The 12140-nt window shown below is 39.2% G+C and overlaps 1 protein-coding gene across 1 annotated transcript in view; it reads left to right on the top strand.

Moving 5' to 3' along the window:
• PPEF1 (protein phosphatase with EF-hand domain 1) overlaps nt 1–12140 on the top strand; it is a 133229-nt gene that overhangs the window by 104236 nt on the left and 16853 nt on the right. Inside the window, exons 14-15 of the mRNA XM_087871395.1 lie at nt 5666–5772; nt 10699–10862. Coding sequence (XP_087727521.1) covers nt 5666–5772; nt 10699–10862 — 271 coding nt within the window. The remainder of the gene's footprint in view (nt 1–5665; nt 5773–10698; nt 10863–12140) is intronic.

The raw sequence follows: 12140 nt of genomic DNA, 5'->3' as shown, positions 1-12140 counted from the left end.
GAAATATTGTCTCCCCTGGTCCTTCTCTTCACTAGACTAGCCATGTCCAGTTCCTGTAAATGTTCTTCATATGTCTTAGCCTATAGTACCCTAATCATCTTTGTTGCTCTTCTCTGCACTCTTTCTAGAGTCTCAACATCTTTTTTATAGTCTGGTGACCAAAATTGGATGCAGTATTCTAGGTGTGGTCTTATTAAGGCTTTATAGAGTGGTAATAGTACCTCATGTGATCTTGATTGAATCTCTCTGTTAATGCAATTTAGGATTGCATTGGCTTTTTTTGGCTACCACTGCACACTGTTGGTTCATATTTAGTTGGTTGTCCACTAAGACTCCAAGATCCTTCTCACACTTACTGCTATTAAGCCTGGTTTCACCCAATATATATGTGTACTTTTTGATTTTTTTTTGCCTAAGTGTAAGACTTTACTTTTCTCTACATTGAATTTCATTTTATTAGTTAGGGCCCAGTGTTCAAGTCTATCAAGGTCCATCTGGATCTTGAGCCTCTAGGGTGTTGGCTATTCCTGCCAGCTTAGTATCATCTGCAAATTTGATACGTTCCCCTTCTATTCCCTCATCTAAGTCATTTATGAACATACTGAAGAGTACTGGGCCTAAGACAGAACCTTGTGGTACCCCACTGCTTACCTACTTCCATGTAAACATTAAGGACTATTCATTGAGTACAGTTTGTCAGTCAGTTACAAATCTATCTAATAGTGATGCTATCTATCCTACTTTTTTCTAGCTTATCAAGAAATAGGTTGTTGAATGCCTTGCTAAAGTCTAAGTATACTATGTCCACAACATTTCACTAGTCTACTAATTTAGTCACTATGTCAAAGAATGAAATAAGGTTGGTTTGGCATGATCTGTTTTTAACAAACCCATGCTGACTTCTAGTTATTACTTTGTTTCTAGATGTTCGCAGATCTGTTTTTTGATTGTCTTTTCCAGTATCCTCCTGGGTATTGATGTTAGACTGATTCGTCTGTAGTTTCCTGGATATGTTTTCCCCCCATTTTTTGAAGATGGGAATCACATCAGCTCTTTTCCAGTCCTCTGGTAGTTCCCTGGTGCTCCAAGATTTTTGAAAGACATGGTACAGTGGTTCTGAGATGACATCTGCCAGCTCCTTTAGAACTCTGGGATGTAATTGTCAGGTCCCCATGATTTATATTCATCAAGATCAAACAGGTGTTCTCTTACCATCGTTTTTGCTTATTTTAATTTTTGTTTCTAGTCTGTCTTTTACAGTTACGTTTTTGGTAGGTTGGGCTGTAGTTTCTTATTGTGTGAAGACCAATGCAAAGAATGAGTTAAGCAGCTCTGCTTTCTCTCTGTTGCCTGTTATTTCCTTGCAATCTTCTTTTTAGTAGACTGATTGTTTCCCTGATTTTTTTCTTGTTATTTATATGTTGAAAGAAACTTTTTTTTATTATCTTTGACTTTTGTTGCAAGTTGTAAGGTCCAGTCTCTCCCCCTTATTCAAGAAAGTAAAGACTCTTGAAACTTGGCATTTCAAAAGGAACCTTGAAAAGAGGTGATAGCAGGACAGAATCAAAGCAGGCTCTCCGGTCCCTCAGGTCATACAACTAGGATAAAGGAAATTAGGAACCCCTCCCAACAGTCCGATGTGGATTCAGCCAATCCGCAGGTGTGAAGATGTTATTGTACCGGCCACTCTGAGAAAGAGATAAGAGGACTTTCTCAGACCCATCTTCTGGCATTGCAATCCACATGGCCCACCCTCCCCTTACATTCCCCAAGAGGTGAGAAATTGCCGGGCAGCTAAGGTGCCAGGCAACAATTATAAATCAGGTGAAAGGTTACACAAAAATGCAATGTAGGATATAGGATACATAGAAAGGAAAATAGAAAGTAAATGTATCAAGAACCAAATCCCCACTTCCTCTGAAGAATGGCAGATACACAGATCTGACATACTGCCCTCCTTAGAAAAATGGATAGTCCACGTGGAAAGGCATAATGTATTATATTATATTATAATCCTAATGTATTATATTAGGAATTAGGATGGTTTGTGAGGGTATTTCAGGTGAAATTTCCTTAACAATGTAGGGGCCTTAACATGTTTCTTGGCTACCCATTTGTTCTGTGAGGAGGGTAGATGTTTCCAGGCTACTAAATATTGTGGGGAGCCATGAGTAGTGCATGAGTCGAGAATATCTTTGATTTTAAAATGTTGTTCCCCTTCCATCATAAGGGAGACTGGAGGTGTGGGCAAAGGGGGCCTGATGTTCAAGGTGATTTCTAGTTTCAGTAAGCTGCAGTGAAATACTGGATGAACCTGTCTAAGTGTTTTAGGGAGGAGGAGCTCTACATTGACAGGATTAATGATTCTTGTGATGGGGAATGGCCCAATGAATTTTGGTCCCAATGTCTTGGAAGGTTGTAAAGATTGTAGGAATTTTGTGGATAAGTATACGTGGTCTCCCACCTTGAAAGGTTTGGGTTCAATTCGGTTTTTGTCTGCTTGAGGTTTAAAAGCTGCTCTAGCCTCTTGCAGGGCTAGCCTACTACTGGCCATGTGGTTTGTAAATTTCTCATCCTTGAGGGAGGGGATGTCAGGCTCCTGTGTGGGTAGTTCTGGCATGGAAGTGAATTCTTGCCCCATGGCTACTTAGAAAGGGGTGAACCCTGTGCTGTTGTTTACAGAGTTATTGTAAGCTACTTCAGCAAATGACAAGAGGTCAGTTCAATTGTCTTGTTGGTAGTTTATAAAACATCTTAAATATTGTTCTAACACCCCATTCACATGTTCGACCCCCTCATTCATCTGGGGGTGATGGGAGGAGCTTAATCCCTGGGCGGTGCCTAATAGATTTAAAAAAGCCCACCAAAATTTGGAAGTGAATTGAACACCCCTGTCAGAAGCAATCCTTTGGGAAGTGCCATGAAGGCGGTAAATGTGCACTAGAAACATTTTGGCTAGTGTTTTAGCTGTTGGGATATTTTGGCAAGGTAAAAAATGGACCTGTTTTGAAAAAACGTCCGTGACAACCCAAATAACCATGTTTCCCACGCTTTCAGGCAGTTCCACAATAAAATCCATGGAAATCTCTCTCCAGAGTTTGGAAGGTTCAGCTACAGTTTGTAAGAGTCCTGAGGATTTCCCCTGGTGTCTTTTAGCAGCTGTGCAGGTAGGGCAGCTAGCAATATAGCTCTCAATATCTTTTTTAAGGGGTGGCCACCAAAATTGTCTTTTGATGAGATGTAGAGTTTTGACAAATCCAAAATGTCCGGCTAGTTTGGAAACATGGCATTGTTTCATTAGGTCCAGTCTCTGGCTGGCAGTGACATAAAGTTTGTCTCCTACCCAGGCTAAATGGTCTTTAAGCAAGAGGTTATTTTTGTGGGCTTGGAACCAGTAATCCTTAATGAGTGCCTCCTTAAATCCTTGAGCTGTTGTGTTGTCGACAGGTTTTTTTTATTTTAAATGCCTCTGACGATCCCAGCTGAGTTGCCTGATCAGCAGAAGCATTTAAAAGAAAAAAAGCCTCTGCCGATCAGGCAACTCAGCTGGGATCGTCAGATCCTTTTAAAAGCATTTAAAAATGCTTTTAAAAGCCTTTGACGATCCCAGCTGAGCCGTGTGATAATCAGAAGCTTTTTTAAAAAAACTTTTAAAAGCATTTTTTTGGCCGAAGAGGTTATAGAAAAAATGCATTTAAAAGTAAAAAAAAAAGCCACTGATGATTGTGCAGCTCAGCTGGGCATGGGGGAGGGGCAGGGATTTTTGCTACCGGTTCTCTGAACCACCCGCTGCCATCGCTACCGGATCGGGTGATCCGGTCTGAACTGGGAGCATTTCACCCCTGGATCTGACACAAGTCTTTGTTCATCCTGAGCCTTTGCTTTCCTGACTTCATCTTTGCAGATTCTGACTATCTGCTGATATTCTACCTTAGTTAAGAGAGAAATCTCTGTGGCTTCTGTCTTTACTAACAAATTACAGGTAGTCCTGAACTTACAACCATTTAATGACTGTTTGAAGTTGTAGTGACACTGAAAAAAATGACTTACAACTGTTCCTTACATTTACAATAATGGCAGCATCTCCATGGCCATGGGACCAAAGTACAGACACTTGGCAACCAGCATGCATTTACAACAGTTGCAGCATCCCAGGCTCATGTGATCACCATTTTCAATCTTTCCAGCAGATTTTTGCCATGCAAAATCAATGGGGAAAGCCGGTTTCACTTAAAAACCAAATGATTCACTTGACAACTGCAATGATTCACTTAACAACTGTGGCAAAAAAGGTCATTCAATTGGGCATGACTCACTTAACAACCACCTTACTTAACAATGGAAATTCTGGGAATTTCCTGGGAAGTTTCCTAGTTTCGGAAATGGGCCCCTTGTTAGTCAACAAGAGTGCTAGTTTACCACTAGCTTATCAGGTACTTAGGAGCTGAGGACTTGGCAGCACAAGGAAACAATAACCAATGGCCATCAACACACCAATCAATCAGTAGGAAGGCACCACATAAATACGGCTCACAGAATAACCCAAAGCACATATTCTGGTAGACAGAAGTTCCCTGAAGATGGACTCTGGCATGAGTCCGAAAGCTTCGAAGAGTAAACCTCTGGTCCTGGTGACTGACCCAAATTGGATCTTGCAACATATATTTGCCTTGATTCATAATGGAAATTCTGGTCCCAATTGTGGTCATAAGTTGAGAATTGCATGTATATTAGATAAGTTTTAATTTACAAGAAATATGATTTAATGCATCCCTTTTATTTTTACTTCTTAAATTAACTGATGTGATCTTATTGGCTATTCCATGGACCACAAGATGAGGATGAGGTGAATGTACTAGTCTTCTCTGCATTGCTATTTACACCTAATTTACAGAAATGGAATAATAGTGGAGCTGCACAAAGAGGAATGAAGGAAAATAAATAGTACTTGATGTCTGGCTGTCTTGGAATTAAGGGCCAATCTATTATTTTAATTCACTGGCAGCCCAGTGATAGCCAAGAGCTCCTTTAACTTGCACCGTAGGCAACTTGGTCCTCCTACCTTTTTCAAACCTAGCTGATAACAATGATTATCAGCTTTGCTTGCATCTGCTTCCATTCCACAAAACTAGCTATTGATCAGCTCTAGCAGTACAAAGGTAAAATACTGTTTCTAGGACTACCGGTAAAGCTGAAATGAAGGATAGTAATGCTAAAAACCATCAAACTCAATTTGTACTTAATCCAGTATGGCCATTACTTATTTATGCTTTTTTATCCTTATCATGTTTGTACTGCATGTATGTAAATGTGGTAAGCATCTCTCTGTTGGATGTACATACTTTCTACATACTACACTTTGCTTAAATTTCCTCACTTTTTCACTTTTTTTTTAGTTTATAACTAAAGAAAAAATGATATAAAACTCTGACAAGAACTATTGAGATTATATTGCTACTCATGCAGTTGTTTTCCTAAATGCAAGTTTATTTTTTTCAATTTTTCTAACTAGATATGCAGCATTACTCAAGTTTACCTTTATGTTTAAGTATTTTTTTTGTTCTCCATATAGGAATTTCAGAACTCCTAAAATTCTGTACTCTGACATGGACCTGTAAAGAGATTTTGTTGTTCTAATTGCCTAGTTTAATTATTTTCTTTGTAGAGTGACTGCTATTGAGTTTTCTGCTTTAAAGGGTTTGCGAGAGAAACTTTATACCCACAAATCAGACCTCATTGCAGCTTTTACCCATTATGATCCAATTTGCACAGGTAATGTGATTTGAAAAAGTGTTTCATTTTGTTTGTCAGTATTATGTTTTTATGTACAAGTAATTTTCTATGTTGCATGTTACAGGAAGAAAATGTGATGAGCAATAGATTCTAGATTTGTATGGGACAGATGCTACTATGAATCATTCATAAATGAGCTGGATTGAGTAAAGATACAATTTATGAGAGATATCAAATTGTTTAGAATAATGGATACTGCTGGCTCAAAAATAGCGCATGAGCTTGTAGGCTGATCAAAATGACTCATGTAATGTTTTCTAACTCTGTAATTCTTGTTTTTTAAGGATTCCAATGACAGTGTTTCCAGTGTGAGATGTTCTTTTCAGACCACCAGAGAACAGTTAATGCCTACCAGTAGAACTTAGTATCTCATTAGTTGTATTAACATAAGTATATTTACTAAATGAAGGGAAGTAATTTATTCTGACAGTTTTGGGGAATCACCCTTTAAGAGGGATGCAGAGACATTGGAACATATTCAAAGAATGATAGCAAGGAAATCAAGGGACTGAAAACCAAGTCCTATGAAAAGGGATGGAAAGATATTTAATTATGAAAAAGGGTAACTGAATATAATAGTAGTCTTCAAGCACTTGAAATACTATCATAGAGAACTTTAAGGCCTGTTCTCTCTTGTCCCAGAGTGCAGAATATGAAATAATAGATGTAAGTTACAGAAAGTCAGATTTCAATTGAACGTTAGAAAAAACTCCCTAACAGTAAGAGCAATTCAATAGCATGAAACCAATTCTCTGGAAAAGCAGTGGTCTTCTATTCATTGGATGTATTTAGGACTAGAGAGAGACCGGTCTGCCTGGGCAGCTTTAATTTGGATCCCTGAGTAGAGGGCTCTATCTAATGGCTTAAATGGTTATTTCCAGCCTTGTGTTTCTAGTAACAATCTGCATAAAATCAGATGAGAGGAAGAGACTCTTCTTCAAAAGAACTAGAAAATATTTTAGGGCCAAGATATACTGACAAAACAGCTGTTGTGGAAGAGTTATCCGATCAAAAGTTTACTATCACATGATGTGTTGTAGACAAATGCTGTATATCTATGATTGAATTTGTTTGGGGAGAGACTGATCTTGCAGGACAGGAAGAAGAGCCATTATTCAGGCAACAGTCAGACATGACTGAACTAAGCCTGGATCAAGAAAGAAAATTGAGAAAAACTCTTAGACAAGCCTCTCTTTAGTTTTCATGAAGATAAAGGGGAGGGGAAAAAAACATATTCAGATTTGCAAGATCCTGTAACAGTAAAAGTAGTACTGACCTACATGGCACTGGTACTGATACCTTAGTCTGATTTCCCTTGTAGGGGGCAACGCATATCCAGTTCCAAACAGCCATTGAAATAATCCTCCAGAGTGCTCTCTTCCATCCAAGCAAGATCCTTCTGGGGCTTCAAAGTACTGCTGCAAATACCTATGATTTTAGAGACTAATCTTTGCTTTAGAGCCTGCCTGCCTTTTTAAAAAGGAGTCAGGAAGCTTAGTAAGTACCATACTAAGAGACTCAGAGTGAACCTGAAATAATAGCTTCCCCTAGAAAATTATGAGAAATCAATAAATTACAGGTATCTCCTCCCATCTTCTGTCCGAATTTTGTAGATTGACTTATACCAGTGATGATTAACCTTTTTGGTGCCGAGTGCCCAAAGTATGCATGCACACGTGCAAATGCACATGTGCATACCTGAACCCCCAAAATGCAATGCAAGCACTCCCATGCATGTGCCCCACCCCATGCATGTGCGCTCACCCTCGCACATGCCCCCTGCACATGTACCCTGGCCCTCCACACATGCACCCCCCATGCCCCATTTTGGCTTCCAAGTTAGTCCAGGAGGCTTTCCAGGCCCAAAACAGGGTACAGGAGGGCCTTGCATGGCACCGCCATGCCCTGTTTTGGCTTCCAGGTTGGTGTGAGCAGCAGAAATGGGAATAGAAAGGTAGGGCAAGCTGGGGGGGGGGACCTGCAGAGATCAGGGAAGGCATGGGCGGCAGAAATGGAGTAGAAAGGTAGGGCACACTAGGGGGGACCTGCAGAGATCGGGAAAGGCCCCGCCCCCCATGCATGCTTGGCAGAGACCCAAAGACCAACTGGCCAGTGGGAGGCACATGCACATGCGCGGTGAAGCTGGGCTGGGGTGACGGCTGATGTGCCTGCAGAGAGGGCATGTTCGCCATCATGGACATACCATAAAGTAAAAGTGGCTTGAAATCTTAGGTAATTTAGGTAGGTTGAAGATCCTCAAAACTCAGAAGTGTGGGGCACACTTGAATTAATGATGCTTGTCCCACTAAGATCTTGCTGTACAAATGAGATACCAGTTTACCTTCCTTCACTTTCACATTAATGGCAAGGGACATCATTGGAAGAATGAATGTACAAAGAATCAAGACGTTGCCCATGACTGCAAGATTCATGCTGTGCCCATTTTTAACATATAGTGATGCATGTAAAAGAGAGGGGGAAAAAAAGGATGGAGCTGCCACCTTGATCTTTCAAATCCTGTTCTTGCCTGCTCCTGGCATGGTACTACCAAAGGAAAGTTGCTTCATCCTACTTTGTGACTGCTGCTGGGGGAAAAAAGATCAAAAATAAATTCATTATCTTCATATGAACAAAAAAAGAAAAAGCATATGCTGCAGCCCTCTTGAGACTGCCAATTGCTACATAGGGAAAAAAAAACCCTCTGATAATTAACAGCTGCAGTTGAAGGGGTATTTATGAGACCGCCTTCTGCCACCAATAGCCTCCCACCGGCCAGTACGCTCACACAGAGTGGGCCTCCTCAGGGTGCCGTCCGCCAGACAATGTCGGCTGGCGACCCCCAGGGGGAGAGCCTTCTCTGTGGTGGCGCCCACCCTCTGGAACAACCTCCCCCCAGAGATACGTACAATAACAGACCTCCAGATTTTTCGTCGGGCCCTGAAAACCCATTTATTTCAGCTAGCTGGGCTGGCTTGAGTTAAATTTTAAACTGATTTTAAATTGGAATTTTTTAATTACGGCCAAAATATTTAATTATTTTAAACAGTTTTTTAGATTTTGTATGTCTTGCTTTTACTTTGGCTGTTCACCGCCCTGAGTCCTATATTGGAGAAGGGCGGTATAGAAATTTAAACAAATAAATAAATATAAAGAAGGAATGTTGATTGTGCAAAACAGGCATTCTGGAAGCATGATATTGCCAAATGTATTTGCAGGAGGGGCTACCATATTTCTATTGAGCATATAGGTTCTTCTTCTATGCTCCAATTTTGGTGCCATTCTACCTTCAGATAAGTTTTTGTTCAAACATGTACTTCTCCCTGGTTTTAAATGAAGATTGCTGATTAGTATCTCAAAGAAACCACATGTGTCAGTATTGGATAATTAGGAAAGCATGCAGATACATCATAAATATAGATTATCAACTAAATGGGTGATTATTTGTAAAGCCCAATTATGTGAACATACTAATGAAATTAGTAAAGTTACTAATGAACTCACCGATGTACAGAATACCAATTGGTATCCAAGAAAAATAGCAATATTTGCAGGGAGCAGGGCTCTCTGCAGGTTTCACAGTCCAAAGCAATAGAAAAGACAATGGTATATGAAATAATATTGTTTTTTTCAATGCTTCAGATTATGAAATTATATATCCACGTTTATTTATTTTTAAATGCTGTTTTCCTGCCATGGTTGCATTTGTTACCTTCAATATATAGAATCCCATCAATTACAAATTATTTACATCTAGGATACATAGGATGGAATTGATTCTGTTATTATTCTCAGGCTCACATTTCAAAAGCAGAAGAGGTTAAGGTTTTGCCTATGGCAAGGTTTGTTTCCTCTCTTTTTTCTGTAGCCTCCAAAGCTTCCCAATGAGAGGTTGGAGGATATGCCCAATAGAGGATGGAGAAAAGCAGACAGACAATAAACTAAAGATGAGCTGTGATTCTAAGAGGAGTAATTGTGAGCTCATAATTATCAAAGTGTCTATGGTGTCAGGTAACATTTGAGAAGTCAGATTTTTGCCACCCTCCCCATAGGAATGGTTAAGCGGGGGGGGGGGGGGAGAATGGGACTGGGAAGACTGAAAGCTTAATGTTAAAATCCAATTGACATTCCCAACTTAAATCTTACACCCGAGTTAAAAACCAGCCAGTTTCAAGGAGGATGACTTTTAAGGAAAGATACTTTATTGATTGATTAGTCTTATCACCATATCAAAAAGACTCTTGAGGATGGAAATGATCTTGTCTTTGACAGACTTTAATTTTCCATTTCCCCTTTTAAATCCTCTCCCCCCACAAACCCAATCACACAGATACACATAAACTGAAATCTGCACACCTTTTATTCATTTGAGAAATTTCTGATGTTTCATGTTGAAAAAAGAAAAAAAAGAACAAGCAAATTAAAACTCAGGGCTGAAATGTAACTGGTTCCCCACCAGATTTCAATGATGTGATGAGATGAGGTGCAAATAGGGTACCTGCAATCTGTAGGTTGGTCATCCTCCTCCATTCCCTATTCTACATAGTGTACTTCATAAGCTCTAGTGAAGCTGGTGGAATGTGGGTGTGTGGGTGTGTGGGTGTCTGATGGATCAGTCTTTAGAACAGTGATTCCCAATCTCAGCCAGTTTGATATATGTGGACTTCATCTCCCAGAATTCCCCAGTAAGCATGTCTGGTCCAAATTTAGAAGCTAGTCACTATGCTTGACCAGTTTTTTATTTAAAAATAACCCTGTAATATAGTTTATTGAAATCTCATTGCCACAATACTTCCTGCAATGATGTTTCAATTGAAATTGGAGAGGGTTGTGGCTTGATAAATACACATCACATCCTCTTATAGGGAGCTTCCTTTGAAACATAAAATACTTTTCATTTTTTAACAGGAAGGATTTCTCTTAGCCAATGGACTTCGGCCATGGAATCGGTTCTGAATCTTGACATACCCTGGAGAACTCTCCATTCTCGACTAGTTTGCCTGGCTTCAGATGGAAGTGTGGAATATCTTTCATGTTTTGACAATTTAGAAATTATACTACCCATCAAAGAGGTGAGGTGATTTGGAACAAGGATGATCAACTTTTTTTCAGAGGGTCTGAACCTTATTTTGAATAATAGGTTGGACAAAATAACATGTAGAGACAGAAGGAAAAAATGTTATTATTTCATTTAATTAAATTTAATTATATTTATTTAAATATATATATTAAATATAGTTACTGTGATCGTGCCCTCTATGTTTATAAGCAATAAAAAAAAGGAAACACAAACATATATGCTTCTCACATTGATAAAAACTAGTCTTGTTTTGTGTATTGCAATATTAAACATTAAATGATCAGTATTTAACAATAGCAAAACATGGGGATACAGTCCACATTTTAAAATGATCTTTCTGTTGGTACTCCCAATAGTATATAATGCTTATTCAAGTACATGCTGAGTTTTCAGATCTTTGCAGGACTGACATAAAAATACATATTTTGTCTCTAACGTGCTCAATAGGTTTTTCTCCCGTCACTTTAGTAATTATAAAAATTCCATTTGGTGAGAAGCTTTGAATGGGCTTTAAGGGACCCAGTAGTGATCCTCAGTCTTGAGGTCTAGGTTATACACCTTAATTTAGGAAATGGCTGAACTGACAGCATTGTTAAAATGGTTTGTATAATACTATTAATTTTATTTAGAAACTTGTAGATACAATTGTGCAATGTGACTCTTAGTGTACACATGGGAAAAAAACAACTAGCATTACTAATTAATAGCATCCCATTAGTTTCTTCCTTAAGAAAATTTTCTTTTAAAATATGTAAGATAAAAAAGCAGCAAAATTACCAGTAGATAAATGTCTGGAATAGATAGTACATCAAAAGTTAAACCTGGAAGCTTTCTTAGGATAATGCATATCTTCCTTTCAATTAAATTTTAAATTAAAATCATTTAGAATTTAGAATTTGGATTCTGGATGTTGGATTTCCATTGAATAAATTCTATTTTAAAAAATATTTTTACAAGATATAAAATAGTTTGCAATATAGATAATCCCAGGGTTACGAGCATTCCCTTAGCGAATGTTTAAAGTTACGCGATCAGATCTAGGACTTTTCAGCTCCTACCCTTGGCCATGCCTGCTTCTCTGCCAGGATCCCACCTTCACACATTAACCACTAGCTTTTCTCCTCGGCTGGCACACCCCTAGCTGTTTGCCCTGGTCACCCTGGCGGCCCATTCACCATAGAATGGTTTGTCCCAGGCTTTTTGCCACCTGGGACAGTTAGCCGCCAACCAATCAGTTAGCTGCCAATGCTGGCAGCCAGAAGCCACAATG

The sequence above is a fragment of the Pantherophis guttatus genome, chromosome 5 (genome assembly GCF_059756535.1).
Source record: "Pantherophis guttatus breed Tessera chromosome 5, ASM5975653v1, whole genome shotgun sequence".
NCBI lineage: Eukaryota > Metazoa > Chordata > Lepidosauria > Squamata > Colubridae > Pantherophis > Pantherophis guttatus.
Note: the sequence above shows the minus strand (reverse complement) of the source record. Positions and strands in the feature narration are given on the sequence as shown.